Below are 18,217 nucleotides of genomic sequence, written 5' to 3' on the forward strand. Positions count from 1 at the left end.
CCCGATAAAGCTTTGGCTTCCTGCCCTGCTGCCAGGAGCAGCTGCTGGGAGCTGAGCTCAGGGGGGCTGGGCTGGGGGGGGGAAGGGGAGGATGACCTGGTGCCCAGGAAGCCATTGTGGAGCCTTTGTGGGGGCTGTGCTGCTCCTTTCCCCCGTGGCCAAAGAGTGGTTCCTGCTGCTTCATGCCTCACCCCATGCCCCTCCACGGCCAAAGGGTAGTTCCTGTGCCATTTCCCCAGGGCCAGAGTGCTTCCTGCTCCTTCCTCCTTCCAGAAGCCATCACAGAGCCTTTGAGGAGCTGTGATGCTCTTTTCCCGTGGCCAAGGTGGTTCCTGCTCCTTCCTGCTCCTAGAAGCCATCATGGAGCCTGTGAGGAGTTGTGATGATGCTCCTTTGTGCCCTCCAGGTCCCCAAGAAGCCATGGTGGAGCCTTTGAGGAGCTGTGATGCTTCTTTTCCCCAGGGCTGAAGGGGTCCTGCTCCTTTCCCCCATGGCTGAAGGGGTCCTGCTCCTTTCCCCTATGGCTGAAGGGGTCCTGCTCCTTTCCCCTAGGGCTGAAGGGTTCCTCCTCCTTCGGCACCCAGCCATGGATGTCACCAAAACCGATACCTCCTCCTCTGCCTCAGCCAAGGGCAAGGGCAGCTTGTGCTGACTTCCCACTTTCCTTTCCCCTTCTCCTTGTGCAGCCGGATCCCGGCGGCACCTCCAGCCTCCTGCCAAAACCCCTCCCCAGCCCCTGCTGGGGGCTGCAGGACCCCCTCGGGCTGCTCCGCAGGTGGCTTTGGGGTCTCCTGTGTCAGCCTCTGGGTGCCCCGGGGCCGGGACTGGCTGGGAGCCCGCGGGGGAGGTTACGGCAGCGCCGAGTCCCGCGGCGGCCGTCCCCCACCCCCACCCGCGCCGAGTCCTCCCCCGGCTCCGTGCGGCGGCAGCGGTGTCTGTCGCGACAGTGGCGATGATCGCAGTGTCCATCCCCGCGGCGGAGCCCCCGGCAGCGGCGCGCAGCCCCGACAGGGCGCACACGGTGAGGGGCGGCCGGGGGGCTGCGGGGCAATGGGGGTCGTGTCCTTCTACCCCGGGGGGGTGGCGGTCCCCCGAGTGTCCCCAGCGGGGGTCCCCACCACACGCCCCAGGTGTAGAGGTCCCTTGCCTGACCCCAGGGTCCCTGCTGTCTGGGGGGAACTTTTCAAGAGGTGGGAGGTGTGGGGGGCCCGTGTTCGCCCCGGGATGCCTTCACTGCTCCGGGGGTCGGAGCTCCCCAGGCTCCCCCCAGGGTCACCGTTTGACCCAGGGGTGGTTATCCCTGTCTGCCCCGGGGGGTGGAGCTCCTCAAGTGTCCCCACGGGAGGTCTCCACCTGCCCCGGGGGTTGGAGGTCCTCAGATTACCCCGGGGCCGGGGGTGCCTCTCGCCTCTTTCTGTCCCAGGGATGGAGGTCCTCAAGTGTCCCCTGCGTAGGGGGTGTCCCCCCCTGCCCAGGCTGCCCCTTCTCCCCCGGTGAGGGGCAGTGGAGGTCCAAAATTACCTCTAGGCAGTTCCCACCTGCCCTGCCTGTGCTGTGTTTGTGTCTGCCTCATGGGTTGGAGGTCCCCAGGAGACCCCCGCATGCCCCAGGAGCAGGAGGTCTCTGGCCTCAGGGGGAAGTCCCTCCTGGAGGCTTCCTCTGCCCGTGGGGGCTGTCTGCTACCCTTGGGGGGTCCTTGTCTGCCCCAGGGTGCCACCATCCTTCTTAGGGGATGCTGGTCCCTGCCTGTGCCCAGGGCATCCTGCCGGGGCTGGAGGGCAGCCTGTGCCCTTCAAAGTGGGGGGTGGGAGAGGATGGCCCTGCTCAGGGCATCCCCTCTGTCCCCAGGGGCAGAGGGTCCTGGTCATCCCCAGGGGGTCCCAGCTGCCCCGGGGCTGGGAGGTGCAGGTTGCTGCAGGGACTCTGCTGGCTCCCTGGGAGTAGGGGGCAGGCAGGGGCAGGGGGGCTCTCCGGGGGGGGAGATCCCTAACTGTCCTTCTATGTCCCTGCTGGGGGATGCAGCCTCTGCCCTGGAAGGGGACATGGAGAGGGTATCTGACCCGGGGGGGGGCTGGGAGGAGGCCCCTTGACCCTTGAATGAGTGTGGGGGTGAGGGAGGGATGTAGAAGAGGATGGGGGGGGAGGTGGTGTCCCTGTCTGCCCCTGGGGTCCCATCTGTCCCCAAGTAACCCCCACCAGCCCCAGGGGTGGGGGGTGCCTCCACACTCTCCATGGACCAAAGATGTCCCCTGGACTATCCACACCTACTCTGGGGGCTGAGGGTGGGCAAGTTCCTGCCTGACCCGAGGAGGGAAAGGGCCCCAGGGTGCCCACACCTGAGGAGGAGTGGGGGTGGGGTCTGGGGAAGGAGGTGGGGGTGGTCCTAGCTCCAGGTCCTCACCTGCCTTAGGGAAGGGCAATCTGTCTCCCTCTGCCCCAGAGGCTGGAGGCCCCCATGTGCCCCCCGGTGTCCCTACACACCCTCGGGGGGTCGAAGGACTCTGGTTGCCCCAGGGGCTCCCATCTGCCCCTGGTGCCCTGCCTGCTCCCAAGGTGACCCCCACGGGAGGTGGTGGTGGGGGGGGGGGGGGGCAGGGTGTTGGTCCCTGTCTGTCCTGGAGGTTGGGGTTCTCTGCCTGTCCTGGGGAGAACTGGGGTAGGGGTTGTGGGGGTCCTCAGCTGTGCTCTCCAGGCTGTGGGAGGCTCCTTTCTGCCCTGTATGGAAGATAAGGCTGGGGAGTGAGACATGAGGCTGGGGAGGGAGAGATGAGGCTGGGGAGGGAGAGGTGAGGCTGGGGAGGGAGAGATGAGGCTGGGGAGGGAGAGGTGAGGCTGGGGAGGGAGAGGTGAGGCTGGGGAGGGAGAGATGAGGCTGGGGAGGGAGAGATGAGGCTGGGGAGGGAGAGGTGAGGCTGGGGAGGGAGAGGTGAGGCTGGGGAGGGAGAGATGAGGCTGGGGAGGGAGAGTTGAGGCTGGGGAGGGAGAGGTGAGGCTGGGGAGGCTGAGGCTGCTGCCGCAGGTGTTCCATGTGGAGGTGCAGTGCGGGGGCCGCCGGCACACGGTGCTGAAGCGCTTCAGCGAGTTCCAGGCTCTGCACAAGCAGGTGAGGCCCTGGCAGGGGCAGGGGGCGTGGGGAGGGCAGGGCGGCGCCCGGGCACCTCCCCTGTGCTCTGTGCCCCCCACCCCCGTCCCGCCCCCAGATCAAGAAGCTCTGCAAGGTTCCTGACTTCCCCCCGCGCCGCATCCCCAACTGGATGCCCAAGGCCCTGGAGCAGCGCCGGCAGGGGCTGGAGCTCTACATCCGAGTAAGGCCCTGGCCAGAGGCGGCTTTTGGGGGGGTGGGGTGGTGTGCTTTGGGGTGCTCAGCCCAGCCCACCCCCGGGTGCGTGGCAGGGGATCCTGCACCACAACAAGGAGCTGCCCCAGGACGTGTTGGACTTCCTGAAGCTGCGCTGCTGCCAGCAGGACCCCAAGGCCAGCAGCCCCCCGTGAGTGGAGGTCACCCACATGGGGCTGGGATTGCCCCCCCCAGAGTCACACAGGATGGGTTGGGGTGGGAGGGACCCCAGAGCTCAGCCAGCTCCAGCCCCTGCCATGGGCAGGGACACCTCCCACCAGCACAGGCTGCTCAGGGCCTCATCCAGCCTGGCCCTCAGCACCTCCAGGCAGGAGGCAGCCACAGCCTCCCTGGGCAACCTGTGCCAGGCTCTCCCCAGCCTCACTGACAACAATTTCTTCCTCCTCTCCACTCTCAGCCTCCCCTCTCCCAGCTCAAAGCCATTGGCCCTCAGCCTGTCCCTCCCAGCCCTTCTCCAGAGTCCCTCCCCAGCTCTCCTGCAGCCCTTCAGCTCCTGGGAGGCTGCTCTGAGGTCTCACTCCTGTTAGGGTCCCCATAAAGTGGAGCTGGGGACAGGCAGGGTGCTGGCACAGCTCTGGGTCTCTCAGGGCCAGCAGGATGCTTGCCTGGGCCCTGAGGTGCCCTGTGCCCCAGCAGTGCCAGCTGCCTGCCCTCCCAGCGCCCTGTCATCGGCTTCTGCTCCGATCCCTACACGCAGGCTCCGGGCACCGGTAAGGAGCGGCCCCGGGGGTGCCCCCAGCCTCCCGGGGCCCAGGCTTTGCTCCCAGCCCATCCCCCAGACTGTGCCTCCTTTGCTCGCAGCGCTGCTCCCGGACACGGTGCTCAGAGGGGTGCTGCAGGGCCTCTACACCCCCGGCCCGGCGGCGCCCCCGGCCCCCGGCCCCCCGGCACGGCCCCAGCCGCCGGGGCAGCGGTGGTGAGCAGGCAGCAGCCAGAGAGGGACTCGCTGCCCCCGCGGGATGGGGCAGGGAAACGCCGGCAGAGAAGCCTCAGCTGCTCACCCCCAGGTGCCTCGGGCAGCTCTGCTGTGCCAGGGCTGTGGTGGGAGCCCCAACCGTGCTGGAAAACCTCCCAGCCCCTGGGCTTCAGGGCAATAAATCACTTGGGCTTGGCCTGCAGATGGAGTGCTGCACCCCACAGCCCAGGGCAACACCCCCCTGGCATGGGGGGTGACTCACCAGGGGGCAGGGGTGACCCAGTGCCAGTGCTGGGACCTGTGCTGCTCAGTACCTCATAGATGGCACAGAGAGTGGCTGCCTGCACCCTCAGCAAGCCTGCAGGTGACACCGAGCTGGGTAGAGAAGGTGCCACAGCTGAGGGACAGGATCCAGCCACAGGGACCAGGACAAGCTCAAGAAGTGAGCCCAGCTGAGCCCCAGGCTCAACAAGCTGAAGTGCAAGGCCTTGCACTGGGGTCTGACCCACCCCTGGTGTGAATCCAGGCTGGGGATGCAGCTCTGAGGACCTGGGGGGTGCAAAGCTGGAGATGAGCTGGCACCCAGCACTGCCAGCCCAGAGCCAGCCCTGCCCTGGGCAGCAGGGGCAGGGAGGGGATTCTGCCTCTGCTGTGCTCTGCTGAGACCTCCCTGCAGTGCTGGGGCAGCTCTGGAGCCCTCAGCCCTGGTGGAGCAGGGCCAGAGGAGGCCACAGCAGTGCTGGCAGCCCTCTGCTGTGAGGCCAGGCTGAGAGTTGGGGTGGTTCAGCCTGGAGAGGAGAAGGTTCCAGGAAGACCTTCTGGTGGCCTTTGAGTGCTTCAAGTTATCAGAGCTGGGGACAGCCTTTGAGCAGGGCCTGTGGTGAGAGGACAAGGGAGGATGGTTTGAAGTGCAAGAGGGAGACTCAGAGTGGAGGGAAGGGAGAAATGTTTGACACTGAGGGTGCTGAGAGCCTGCCCCAGGCTGCCCAGAGAGCTGGGAGCCGCCCCCTGGCTGGCACCAGTGCAGGTCAGGTTGGTTGGGGCTGTGAGCAGCCTGCTCTGGTTGGGGCTGTCCCTGCTGGCTGCAGGGAGGGTTGGGAGTAGAAGGTGGACAGGGAGCCAGCAATGGGCACTGGCAGCTCAGCTGCCCTTGGCCTTCTGGGCTGCCAGTGCCCATTGGCAGAGGTGGAGAGGATCCTGCCCCTCTGCTCTGCTCTGGGGGTTGGGCTGAATGCCTTCTACCCACTTGAAGCCCTTGATGAAACCCAGGGCCAGCGGTGGCAGCTTCCTGGCTCCCTGCCCGGCTGCTGGGGGGGGTGGGGGCTGCAGGCAGTGCCCCGGGCAGCAGCGGAGGCCCTTTACAAAAGACATTGGTCTCCTTTATTGGTGCCTGTGCTCCGTACAAAAGGCAGAGGCAGCGCCGCCAGGCCCCGGCCTGCCCCGCCCCCGCCCCGAGGGTGGTCGTGGGGGCGGGGAGGCTCCGCCGCCGCCCGGCCCCGGGGGAGGCTGCGAGGGGCGGTGCCGTGCCCGCAGTGCCGAGCCCCCGGGCGGGGGTCACTCCTTGGCGATGGCGAAAGGCTTCTCCACCTCGATGGTGCCGCAGTCGGTGACGGTGACGTCCTTCAGGGGCTTGTCCCTGCTGTCCGTCTTGGTGCTCTCCACCTTCCGCACCACCTCCTGGGGAGCGCAGGGGGGCGTCAGGGCGGGGGCAGGGCCAGCTCCGCACCGCCCGGCGCCTGCGGGCCGCTCAGCACTCTGCTAATACCTCTGCTAACCCCCCTGCTCAGCCCCCTCCTGACCCCCCTGCTAACCCCCCTGCTCAGCCCCCTCCTGACCCCCCTGCTCAGCCCCTGCTCAGCCCCCTCCTGACCCCCCTGCTCAGCCCCCTCCTGACCCCCCTGCTCAGCCCCCTCCTGACCCCCCTGCTAATCCCCCTGCTCAGCCCCCTCCTGACCCCCCTGCTCAGCCCCCTCCTGACCCCCCTGCTCAGCCCCCTGCTCAGCCCCCTCCTGACCCCCCTGCTCAGCCCCCTCCTGACCCCCCTGCTAACCCCCCTGCTCAGCCCCCTCCTGACCCCCCTGCTCAGCCCCCTGCTAACCTCCCTGCTAACCCCCCTGCTCAGCCCCCTGCTAACCCCCCTCCTGACCCCCCTGCTCAGCCCCCTGCTAACCTCCCTGCTAACCCCCTGCTCAGCCCCCTCCTGCTCAGCCCCTGCTCAGCCCCCTCCTGCCCCCCCACCCCGGTCAGGCCCTGCTCTCGCCTCCCCGCCCCGGGCTCACCATGCCCTCCAGCACTTTGCCGAACACCACGTGCTTGCCGTCCAGCCAGGGGGTCTTGACGGTGGTGATGAAGAACTGGGAGCCGTTGGTGTCCTTGCCGGCGTTGGCCATGCTGACCCAGCCCGGGCCGTAGTGCTTCAGCTTGAAGTTCTCGTCCGGGAAGCGCTCCCCGTAGATGCTCTTGCCTGGGGGGCAGGGGGGAGGGAAGGGTCTGGAGCCTGAGGGTGACCTCATTGCCCTGGGGAGACCTTGGCCTGAGTGTTGGCAGCGCTGCTGCTGTGCTGCAGGGCTCTGCTGCAGGAGCAGCCACCCTGGCAGCTTCTCACCTGGCTGCTGGGGAGCGAGTCCCTGCCCCACTGCTCTGCTCCAGCATCCCCCAGCCCTGCCCCCGGGGCCTGGCTGCTGGGGAGAGGTTCTGAAGCCCTTCTGGGGGTCTGTGTGACCTCTGGTGGCCTGGGCAGCCCCCAGGCTGAGGGATTGACCTCACTGCTGCTGCTCAAGCTGTGCAGGCTGAGTGCCCAGGGGCTGGAGCCAGGCTCTGCTGGGGGGTGCCCAAGGGGCAGTGCTGGAAGCTGAGGCAGAGGAAGTGCCATGGACACAGGAGGGGAAAAACTTCCCTGTGAGGGTGACAGAGCCCTGGAGCAGGCTGCCCAGGGGGCTGTGGAGTCTCCCTCAATGGAGATACTCAAACCCTGCCTGATGTGTTCCTGTGTGATCCTGCAGGGGTTGGAATGGATGAGCTCCAGAGGTCCCTTCCAGCTCCAAGCCCCTGCCCTGGTCAGGGACACCTCACACCACAGCAGGTTGCTCACAGCCACAGCCAGCCTGGCTGCAAACACCTCCAGGCAGGAGGCTTCCACCACCTCCCTGGGCAACCTGTGCCAGGCTCTCACCACCCTCCTGGGCAACAACTTCTTCCTCACATCCAAGCTGAATCTCCTCACTTCTAGTGCTGCTCCATCCCCCCCAGTCCTATCCCTCCCTGACACCCCAGAGCAGAGGGGCAGGATCCTCTCCCTCCACCTCTGGCAATGGGCACTGGCAGCCCAGAAGGCCAAGGGCAGCTCAGCTGCCAGTGCCCATTGCTGGCTCCCTGTCCCCAAGCCTGATTCCTGCCCCCCTCAGAGGTCTCCCACACCCCTATCCCTCCCTCACACCCTCCAAACTCCCTCCCCAGCTTTCCTGCAGCCCCCTGCAGCTCCTGGAAGGCCACCAGAAGCTCTCCTGGGAGCCTTCTCCTCTCCAGCCTGCACAACCCCAACTCTCTCAGGCTGTCTCCAGAGCAGAGCAGCTCCAGCCCTCTGCTCCTCCTCGGGGCCCTTCTCTGGACACCTTCCAGCCCCTCCAGAGCCTTCCTGCCACAGAGGCTCCAGAAGTGGCCCCAGAGCTCCAGCTGTGGTCTCAGCAGAGTGGAGCAGAGGGGCAGAATCCCCTCCCTGGCCCTGCTGGCCACACTTCTCTGCCTGCAGCCCAGGCTCTGCTTGGCTCTCTGGGCTGCAAGTGCTCCCTGCTGGCTCCTGTGGAGCTTCTCCTCCCCCAGCACCCCCAAGGCCTTTGCTCCAGGGCTGCTCTCCAGCCAGGCCCTGCCCAGCCTGTGTAACATTCTGTGACTGTGATAAGGCCAAGCTTCTCTCAGGGAAATGCAGCAGGTGATGGTGCTGGCTCTCTCCACTGGCTTGGGGTGAATAAGCACCTTCAGAGCAGAGACTCCATGAGCTACCTGCAATCTAGGGGGGAGCTAAAAGCCACCTCCCACCCAGAGCTGGGCAGAAGGCTGTAAGAGTAGACCTGGTACAGCTTAAGAGCCCCAGTGGCAATGTCATGAAGGGCAGCAGTGTTTGCTGAGTGCTGCTAGAAGGTCTGAACTCAGCTGCCAGGACAGCAGCGAGGATGTCTGACACTGGCAGCAGCCTCTGCAGAGTGGAGCTCTGCTAGGATGGAGCTCCAGGTCCACCCCAGGCACAGGGCTGGCACTGAAGGGCTGGAGCAGTTCCAGAGAAGGTAACAAAGCTGGGGAAGGGTCTGGAGAACAGGGCTGAGGAGGAGCAGCTGAGGGAGCTGAGGGGGTTGGTGTGGAGCAGAGGAGGCTGAGGGAGACCTCATTGCTCTCTGCAGCTCCCTGAGAGGAGGCTGCAGCCAGGTTTGTCTCTTCTCCCATGGAACAAGTGATAGAAGGAGACAAAAATGACCTCAAGCTGCCCCAGGGAAGGTTTAGGTTGGACAGAAGGAACAATTTCTTCCCCTAAAGGGATCATCCAAGCCCTGGAATAGGCTGCCCAGGGCAGTGGTGGAGTCCCCATCCCTGGAGGGGTTTAAAAGAGGCAGAGATGTGGTGCTGAGGGATGTGGTTTAGTACCAGACTTGGCAGAGCTACACAAGGGTTGGACCTGATGATCTGAGAGGTCTCTTCCAACCAAACCAAACCCTTTTGATTCTGTGTTTCAGGTACCAGCCAGCCAAGCGTGACCACACTCAGTCCTCCCCATAACCAAGCTCTGCTTTGAGGCCAGGACTCTGTGTGCCCTCTCACGCTTGCTCGTTGCCACTGTGGCACCATGCTCCAGCGGCACAGTGGTGCCCAGGGCAAGCCAGGCAGTGGCTGGCAGCATGGGCAGTGCCTCACTTCACCAGAGCAGCTGGCTCCTCCAGCTGGTGTGGGGCAAATTACCTCCAGTGCCATCACCACGAGTGAAGTCTCCTCCCTGGATCATGAAGTCCTTGATCACACGGTGGAATTTGCTGCCCTTGAAGCCAAATCCTTTCTGGGATTGGGGGTGGAGAACACAGCAGTGAGGCAAAAGGACAAGACCTGAGCTCCCTCCCCGCAGCTCTGCCTCGGGGCAGCGCGCAGGAGCAGCTCAGGGAGGCCAAGCTGGGCGGCCCCTGCCTCCTCACCTCTCCAGTGGCCAAAGCCATGAAGTTCTCCACTGTCTTGGGCACCGTCTTGCCGAAGAGCCCAATGACCACGCGGCCCACATCCTCCTCCCCGATCCGCAGGTCGAAGAACACCTTGGGGGGGCGGGGGGGGAGCGCGGACAGCTTAGGGGGCATCACGAGAGCCAAGACCGCCCTGCTGGCCCAACCCATTCCCTTCAACCTTCCCAACTCCAGCCGGGCCTGACCTCCCTGGAGCGGGCCTGACCTCCCTGGAGCGGGCCTGACCTCCCTGGAGCGGGCCTCCTCCACCTCTCCCGCGGCTGCCTCAGCACCGAACGCCGCCTGGCTTCTCCCCACCCCAGACCCACTCACCCCAAGGCTTCACGCCGGGCCCACCTCTGCCCCTTGCAGGCCCCCTCAAGCCAGGCCCCGCTGCCCCTGGGCGCAGCTCCCACCACATTCCAGCCCTCCCAGCTGCCCCCGGCCCCACACGGGCCCAGGCCTCCTCGGCCCCGGCGGCCTTCTCCTCACCCCAGGCACAGCCCGAGCCGCATCCCAGCTCTGCCCCACCCCCAGGCTTTCCCCTAGGGCCCTCCTCCCCCACCCGGACCCCCCCGCCCCAAGCCTCCCTCGGCCCAGGCCTCCTCTCACCCGCGGCCTTCATCCCCGGCCTCCCAAGCCCCATCCGGGCTCCTTTCAGCCCCGATCGCCCTCGCCCGGCCCCAGGCCGCTCCTCACTGCAGGCTTCCCCCGCCTCGCCCAGAGCCGCCCAGGCCTTCGCCGCCGCGTCCCGTCCCGACCTTGGCGGTGACCTTGGGTCCCTTCTTGCGCTCGTCGGCCCGCGAGGCGGCGGGCAGCAGGAGCAGGAGGGCAGCGCCCAGCGCCGCCGCCGCCACCAGCACCTTCATCCTGCGCCGCTCGCAGCCCGGCCACAGCGCCCGCCGCACCGCCTGCATCCGGCCCCGCCCGCCGCCGCCCCCCGCCGCGCAGTGGTACGCGCCGCGCCGCCCTCCCCGCCCCGCCTGCCGCCCGGCCGCGACCAACGCGCCCCTGGAGCAGGGGGGGACGGCCGCGGCGGGGGCGGTGCCGGCGGCGGGCGCCGGGCGGCTGCCACGTTGCCCCTCGCTCGGCCGGCCGCCGTCAATCAGGGGGAGCTGCTGCGCTGTGATTGGCTTCCGAGGGCGGGGGGGCGGAGCGGGCGCGCTCTGGTGGCGGGAGGCGGCTGGCGGGAGTCGGGGTCGCGGTCCCCACGGGCGGGCAGGGCACAGGGAACGGAGCCGTTCCGGGGCTCGTCCTGCTCCGGGCCCGGGGGTGAGGAGGGCGCCGCAGTGCCCTGGGTACCGCCCTTCCCGCTGCGGAGATGTAGCCTGTTTCCGATGCACCCCCCGGGGGGGGACAGCTTGGCCTCCTGCCTGGGCATGGCGGCGGCGTGGGCGAGGCTGTGTGGAATGGTCACGAAACAAGCCCCAGAGTTTGGTTTGCAAGACAGCTCCAAAGCGCTGACCCGGCACTGCCAGGGCATCTCTGAGCACCACAGCTCCATGGCTTTGAAACCCCTCCAGGGATGGGGACTCCACCACTGCCCCGGGCAGCCTGTGCTGGGCCTTGGCAATGCTTTTGGGGTAGAAATTGTTCCTCATGGCCAACCTGAATCTGCCAGCTGCAACTTGAGGCCATTTCCCCTCCTCCTACCACTCGTTCCTTGGGAGATGGGACCGACCTGGCTCCAACCTCCTTTCAGAGAGCTGTAGAGACCAGTGAGGTCTCCCCTCTCAGCCTCCTCCAGACTAAATAGCCCCGGGTCCCTTAGCTGCTCCTCACCAGACTTGTGCTCCAGACCCTCCACCAGCTACATTGCCCTCCTCCGGACCTGCTCCAGCCCCGCAGTGTTCTTGTAACGAGGGACCCAAAACCAGAGTGGATCTCAGTGGTCTTCGCCTGGCATCCAAACCTGTACAGAAACCTCCTGGGGCAGACTCCTGCCTCCAGGGCCAGGCAAAGAAAGCAAGCTCGAGGTTTCTCTTCCTTCTCAAGGCACAAGTGTCCCAAGATTATTTGTTGGGGAGCAGAAAATGAAAGCTCATGCTTAAAAATACTCTTTTCAAGGTGAGAACATGGAAAGAGGAGAAGGGTCCCAGCATGGATCCCAGCATCAAGCAGTTCCTCCATTCTGTGCAAGGTCCTGGTGAGTGGACAGAGGAAGGCAGCTCCTGAGGCACCAGTGGCTGGGGGCTGTGTCTCTACCACCTTCCTCTAGTGGTTCCTTCATCTAGAGCTGAAACCCCCTGCTGGGGGAAGGGACACTTGATGCCTACAGCAGCAGCTGCAGTTTCTGCTCTAGGGACTGTGCAGCAGCATGGTTTGGGGTTGTTCACATCTTTGTGCTCCAGGCAGTCAATGGTTTAGCCTTTCTGCCACCCAGGGTGCTTGATGTGGGAACATACAAAGACCAGGGAGAAACTGGTGCCTCCATGCAGGCTTGTCGGGATAGGATGAGAGGGAATGGATTGAAGCTTGAGGAGGGGAGATTGAGAGTGGTGGTGAGGAAGAGATTCTTAGCAGTGAGGGTGGGAAGACACTGGCACAGACACTGTCCCTGGGAGACCCAGCCAGGTGCCAGCACCCTGCCTGTCACCAACTGTCCCCAGCTCCACTTTATGGGGACCTTAACAGGGGTGAGGCCTTCTAGTGGCCTTCCAGTGCCTGAAGTGGCTCCAGGAGAGCTGGGGAGGGACTTTGGACAAGGGCTGGGGGTTGCAAGGCTGAGGGACAATGGTTTTGAGCTGGGAGAGGGGAGACTGAGAGTGGAGAGGAGGAAGAAATTGTTGTGAGGGTGGGGAGAGCCTAGCACAAGTTGCCCAGGGAGGCTGTGGCTGCCTCCTGCCTGGAGGTATTGAGGGCCAGGCTGGAGGAGGCTGGAGCAGCCTGTGCTGGTGGGAGATGTCCCTGCCCATGGCAGGGGCTGGAGCTGGCTGAGCTCTGGGGTCCCTTCCAACCCAACCTATTCTGTGGATCTGTGCCTTTGCCAAGCCCTGTGGGGCTGAGCCATCCATGGCTGTAAAGCACAAAGTGCTGAGGAGGTCTTGTGGGGACCTCACACTCTGCATTGTCTCTCCAGAGGAGAGCCCAGAGCTGCGTGCATGAGAGGAGAGCCCAGAGCTGCGTGCAGGAGAGAACTCCTACGAGAGCCAGAGAGCAGCAGAGGCTGAGCAGAGGAGCACGGCAGGTCACAAACGCCTCTGTTCCTGGAGAACAATGCAGCAGTGCAATGTTTTATTGAAAAAAAAATAAAATAATCATCCTCCTCCTCCTCCTCCTCTCACTTGATACCCCAGAAGACTGCATGGCCCCGCTGCCGAGCCACGCCGTGCGACAGCCGCCCCGGCGGGGCCAGCACGGAGCCGGCCGCTCCCCGCCCCGCAGCCCTCCCGGCGCGGTTCGCGCTATAGGAGGGATGGCCCAGGTCAGCTTTAATGCCCTGCATCCGACCGCGGCGCGGCTGGCCCCGCCTGGCTCGCGGGTCCCGGTCACCTCCAGGCTCCCCGGGGACAGCAGAGCTCCCTCAAGCACCGGACTTGCTGGTCCCCTGCTTTTGGTCGTTGTAAAGTTGAAGCCACCTCACAGCTCTGCACCCTTTGTTTTGTTCTGCAGACTCCCAACCTCCGATTCCAGTGCCAGAGGGCTTGGGACAAGTGAGCGTTCCCAGCACGCTGGGGGGGGGCCAGGCCTCCCCTCCCCACACATCACCACATCGGATCTCCAGAGAAAGCGAGAGAGCGGTGGTGGTCACCCTGAAAACGAGCTTCCAACCCAACCCCCTCCCCGCCCCCACCCCATAAAAACAAGGTCAAGGAAGTTTCTAAACAATCAAATACATTCACTTAGAAAACGAAACAAAACAAAACAAAAGAACCAACGAAAAAAAAACCCAAAGGCAAAACAAAACCCGAAACAAAAACATTTAAGAACAACGAAACCTGTTGAGATGGCCCTGTGCCCCCCCCGCCCTCCCTCGCCCTGCACACACTCACATAGGCTGTGACTGCAGCTGCCCCTCCGGCAGAGGCAGCCGGGAATGACCGAACGCGGCAGGAGATGCAGAAGGAATCGAGTTCTGGTGACAGGCACTTAGTGGGGGCTCGGGAGGGCAGCGACAGAAGGGTCTGAGGGCCCGGCTCTGCCTGCAGCGGGCAGGACCGCTCCTGGGAGAGCGCCTGAGCCCTTTTCCTCCCCCTCCCAAGACACCAAACCGTGGTTTCCTATAGCAGAGAGGGAGACGACCGCCTGCGACAGAGACCCCGGCCGGGCTTCTGGGAGCCGCAGGCAGTGGAGGAGCTTGGAGAGAGAAGGGTGGAACGCGGCCACTGTCCCTGTGCTGGCAGGCGCTGCAGCCCGGGGTGCGGCTTGCGGGGGCTGTGCAGAAGGGGCGGCAGGGGGCGGCGGGTCCCGGCGGGCTCCGTGCTGCCAGCCTCCTCCGGCGGGATAAGGCATGGAGAGAACGCGGCGGAGAGGAGCCCTGAGCGCATCCGGCCCGGGGGCGAGGCTTTGCTGCCCCAGCACCGCACCAGCGTCTGCCTGCTCTAGGGATGCGCCGAGAGCGAGCCCGTAAGCCTCCTGCCATGGGATGATCTTCTGCCTGCTCCTGCCCAGCCAGGGGAACCAACCTCCTGGGAGTGCTGCTCCACACGCTTCAAGCTACGCAGATCATCCCTTCCAGACTACCACAGACGAGATCCAGCCACTGCCTCTCCTTGCAGGGACTGCAGACAACGAGATCCAGCCACTGCCTCTCCATGCAGGGACTGCAGACAACGAGATCCAGCCACTGCCTCTCCATGCAGGGACTGCAGACAACGAGATCCAGCCACTGCCTCTCCTTGCAGGGACTGCAGACAACGAGATCCAGCCACTGCCTCTCCTTGCAGGGATTCTGAGCCAGGCCAAGCCAAGTCCCCTGAGTGAACGGTCCCAGCCTGGCCAGGTGTCACAGGGGGCAGGCCAAGGTACAAGGAACCTATCTGCATCCTCCTGCAAAGCTGCTGGAGTTCTCCCACGTTTCAGGCAGCCCTTGGCCCGCTCCTGGTTTGGACAGGCTGCAGCAGCAGGGTGCAAGATCTTCTGTGCCCACCCCTGTGCCAAGCCCCTTGAGCCCTCTGCTAGCTCCTGGCCTGGCTGGGAGGCGGCGTGTGGGCACCGTGGCTTCCCCTGTGGGGCAGGATGATGACCCACAGAGGCAGAGAGGACGTGAAGGCTTATCCCAGTCAGTCCTGGCTGACCATCTGGAGATGGAATCAGAGTTAAGGCAGTGAAGTATCCTCTCCCCTGCTGAGGAAGCTTCCCTCCTGCCAGTGCTTTCTGACGGAGGCTTCACAACCACCCCACCACAGGGCCCTGCTTGCCCAACGCCCAGCAACACCTCGGCTTTGGCAGACCTCCAGCTCCCTTACTCCAGGATCTACCTCTCCAAGCAGCCTGGCAGAGCGGGCGCTGCTCCCTCCTGCCGGTGCCCAGCTAGGGCCTGGCATCTCCCGCCGGCAGGGGCGGGCACGGCGCGGGTGGGGGACGTTCGCTGGCAGCTAGGGAGGCTGGCTGGCGATTCAAGTATGCTTCCCTCAGGGCACCCAGGCTGGCAGGAGGGGCAGGGAGATGCCCTGCAGATCCCCACCACGGGGCGCTGCTCTGCACCCCGCCCCGGCTGCCAGCTGGGTGCCTGCCCGCCCCGGCCCCCGGCAGCGCTCCCCAGCCACGACCTGCAGCCCTAAATGCTAAAAAGGGATTAAAAGTGCAACGACTTCAGCTTCCGGCAGGCAATGCACGCCGCTCCGGGCCTGTCAGAGGAGGGAGGCGCCCAGGGAGCCCCGGGGGACAGGAAACAAGAACAAAGACCCCAACGGAAAAAGAACCCTAACTGGAACAGTAGATTGCAAATGTCTCACAGCTTGCACCTTGCAGCCTCCCTGTTCCCAAGGAGCCCAAAGGGAACCCGCAGCAGCCGGGCCCTGCCCTCGCCCCGGCCTCCTGCCCCTCCCGGCAGCCACCGGCGCCTGCCGCCAGAGTTCTTCGCATCGATGAGGAGGGAGGAGGAGGACAGAGGAGCGGAGAGCGCGGGGCAGGGCGGGGCAGGGAAGTGAGCAGGAACTAAGCACAGTCCTCAGGCTTGCGTGAACGAGCGATGCCTTCACCGTAAACAAGGGGAAGGAGGGGGTCAGCCAGCCAGCCCCCCCCTCCCGGGGTGACCAAGACCTGAGCCAGCCACAGTCCTGGTCCCAAAAGGAGCTTCAGGCTTGGAGTTGAACGAGGGAGACCATTCAGCAGATCCACCCCAGAGTGGTTTGTTTTGGAAGGTTTTCTTCTGTTTTTGGTTTCAAATGTCACTGGTTGGGGTTTCTCCTGGGGCTTTTTGAAACTTTTTGTTTTTCCTTCTTTTTTTTTTTCTTCTTTTCTTTTCTTTTTTTTTTTTTTTTTTTTCCTCTTTCTTCCTCCTCCTCTACCTCCTCCTCCTCCTCCTCCTTCTCCCCCCTAAAGAGAAGCCCCTTCCAGTGAGGCAGGGCAGGAGCTGCAGCGCAGTGGTTCCCGCAGGGCCCAGGAGGCACCGGTCACTTGTGACGCTGCGCCGTCTTCTTCCGTTTCCTCTTAAAGAAGCAGCAGCACCTGGGGCACAAAGGACAAAGCAAGTCAGCTCCGTGCCTGGCACCCCGGGAAGGTCCCCTGGCACCCCGGGAAGGCCCCCCCCTGCACCCCGGGAAGCTTCCCCCCCAACCCTGGGCTTCCCACATGCCACGGCACCTTCGCGCACCTGGCCCCGGCACAAGGGGCGGGCGGTGAGGTGCTGGGGAGCGGTTGACACTGCCAGCCTGGGCTGGCAAACCAGCCAGGGGAAGCTGGCAGCAGGCTGGGGGGGATGCCACACCACCCAGAAGCCGTGGGTGACAGCTGGGCTCTGGGGGCTCGCCTGGGGCAGAGCACAAGGAGCATCTGGGGAAGCATGAAAGAAGGCTCCAGATGCTCAGCTCCCTTGGGCTGAACGCCGGGGGAAGCGGCCGGGGCCGGCCAGCCCTGGCTGCTCTGTCCGGCCACGAGGCTGCTGAAAAGACAAATCCCCAAGAGGTATCAGCTCAGGGACCAGGATTCTTTGCTGAACCTTTCTGGATAACCAGAGCTTCCACCTGGGATGAAGCCCTCGGTGCTGGCACGCAGAACCCCTGCTTCTTCCCTCAGCCGCTGCGAGGGAGGAGCGCAGTGCAGTGCCCAGGGCGTGGGGGAAGCAAGAAGGATGGAGAGTGGAGGCTGAGGTGGGTGGGAGAGCACCAGTCACAGCTGAGCCCTGAAGCAAGGTGGTGCCTGAGGGCCCTGCCAGCCTCCTGCAGGATGACCTGGCGCTATGCTCAGCCTGCTGTGAGGAATCCTCTGCGCACAGGAAGGGGTCTCTGCCACTTCTGCTCCCCACTGGCCCTTCCTCCTCCCCTTACAGCCCCCTCCAGAGTTCCTGGGGGATGCTGCAGGGCTGCTTTTGCACCAAGAGCAGCCGAGGGCACGCAAAGACCATTTTCAGCCACAAGCCTCTTCTACCAACAGCCTCGACCAGGAGCGTCCAAAGCCGCTGCCACCGCTACCGCTTTCACTCTCCGCTGGGTGCTCGGTGGCTGCGCAGCCCCAGCCTCGCAGAGCAGGGTGGGGACAGGCTCCTCCTCACTGCTTGTCCCCAGCTGCAGCCCTGCTACAGGCTGCAAGCGCCGGGGGTGACCACCAGGGCTCCATGAGCCAAGCCTGCCAGCACGCATCAGCATCGGCCGGGAGCCCCAGACCCCCTGCACCATGGAGAGCTCCAACCGCCGCAGCAAGAGGAGCGCTGCCTCCTGCCGCACCTTCCTCCAGCTAAGGGCCAGGGGAAGTTTCAGGTCCTCTTTGCCTTTAGGTTCCCCAACAGGCCCAATTTGGAGGTGAGAAGAGGTAAAACACAAAGCCCTTCCCCCCTGCAGGGTCGCGGCCTCAGAGCCCCCTGTGGGGACTCCACCGCTCCCCTCTAGCCTGGTGCCTGCAGCATGCAGTCTGAAGCATCACCCAACCCAGGCTCCTGGGCTGGCACTTTTCACTGTGCCCCCAACCCCCCTCCCCTACGACTGCTCTTGCATCTTAGTGTCACAGAATCACAGAACTATCGAGGCTGGAAAAGACCTCTGAGATCATCAGGTCCAGCCCCTGACCTAAGCAGGTGGCCAGCTGCCACCTTCCGCTGCTGCTCCCCTGCCGCAGGGCTTCTCTCCCACAGCAGCCACCTTCCTTCATGACGTGGGCAAGAGTGAGGGGGGGGGGGAGGTTAGGAGGAGAGAGGATGGAAGAAGATGCAGAGTTAGGATGTGGCATGCAGCGGGGGAGGGAAGAAGAGGGCTGAGCAGCACTGGTTTCCTTGGCTGCTTCTCCTGGTGACTGTCTTTGGTTTTTTTTTGAGGTCCAGGGAAGGGTTCAGGAAAGGAAGTCCTGGCAGATCAGACAGGCAGAGGCAAAACACCAACATAGAAGAGTAAGGCAAGGCTGACAGGTACAGGACGTGGTCTCTCTGCATGCAGACAGTGCCCAAGAGAACAGCCCCAGACTACGACATACAGAGAAGCCAGAGAGATGCCAGAGGAATCGGAGCAGTGCCTGGGGAGCAGGGCAGAGCTGGGCAGGCTCCCACCCCCGGCCATTCCTCGCCCACACGGGAGCTTTGCCCACTGCCCCCTGGCCCTCCTCGGGACCTACAAACTCCTCCCCCCCCCAGGCTCTGCTGGGGCCTCTGCCCCCCGG

General features: G+C 64.6%; 3 protein-coding genes across 8 annotated transcripts in view; 1 reads left to right on the plus strand and 2 right to left on the minus strand.

Annotated features, from left to right (window-relative positions):
- The first annotated feature begins 868 nt into the window (after positions 1-868).
- SNX22 (sorting nexin 22) lies at positions 869-12,726 on the plus strand. Of its 4 annotated transcripts, XM_068144182.1 has the most exons (6): positions 869-1,021; positions 3,020-3,103; positions 3,201-3,305; positions 3,394-3,488; positions 3,995-4,068; positions 4,160-4,861. In XM_068144182.1, the coding sequence occupies exons 1-6, from the start codon at positions 953-955 to the stop codon at positions 4,276-4,278; spliced, it is 546 nt and encodes a 181-aa protein (XP_068000283.1). In that variant the 5' UTR covers positions 869-952; the 3' UTR covers positions 4,279-4,861. The 4 variants fall into 4 exon arrangements, with proteins under 4 accessions (XP_068000283.1, XP_068000285.1, XP_068000286.1 ...); XM_068144184.1 differs by lacking the exons at positions 3,995-4,068; positions 4,160-4,861 and adding an exon at positions 12,549-12,726; XM_068144185.1 differs by lacking the exons at positions 3,995-4,068; positions 4,160-4,861 and adding an exon at positions 8,999-9,223.
- PPIB (peptidylprolyl isomerase B) lies at positions 5,632-10,386 on the minus strand. Its single transcript, XM_068144181.1, has 5 exons — positions 10,231-10,386; positions 9,449-9,562; positions 9,222-9,315; positions 6,554-6,738; positions 5,632-5,951 (listed from the first exon to the last, which is right to left on the minus strand). Exons 1-5 carry the CDS (start codon positions 10,384-10,386, stop codon positions 5,829-5,831), a joined length of 672 nt encoding a protein of 223 aa, XP_068000282.1. The 3' UTR covers positions 5,632-5,828.
- The window catches only part of CSNK1G1 (casein kinase 1 gamma 1), an 84,803-nt gene continuing 79,274 nt past the window's right edge, over positions 12,689-18,217 (minus strand). For all 3 annotated transcript variants that reach the window (XM_068144180.1, XM_068144178.1, XM_068144179.1), the window contains one exon: positions 12,689-16,081. In XM_068144180.1, coding sequence (XP_068000281.1) covers positions 16,027-16,081 — 55 coding nt within the window. In that variant the 3' untranslated portion in view covers positions 12,689-16,026. The remainder of the gene's footprint in view (positions 16,082-18,217) is intronic.

Source organism: Melanerpes formicivorus, unplaced genomic scaffold (assembly GCF_026170545.1).
Source record: "Melanerpes formicivorus ecotype bairdi unplaced genomic scaffold, bMelFor1.0.p_v2 SCAF_10, whole genome shotgun sequence".
In the NCBI taxonomy this organism is placed as follows: domain Eukaryota; kingdom Metazoa; phylum Chordata; class Aves; order Piciformes; family Picidae; genus Melanerpes; species Melanerpes formicivorus.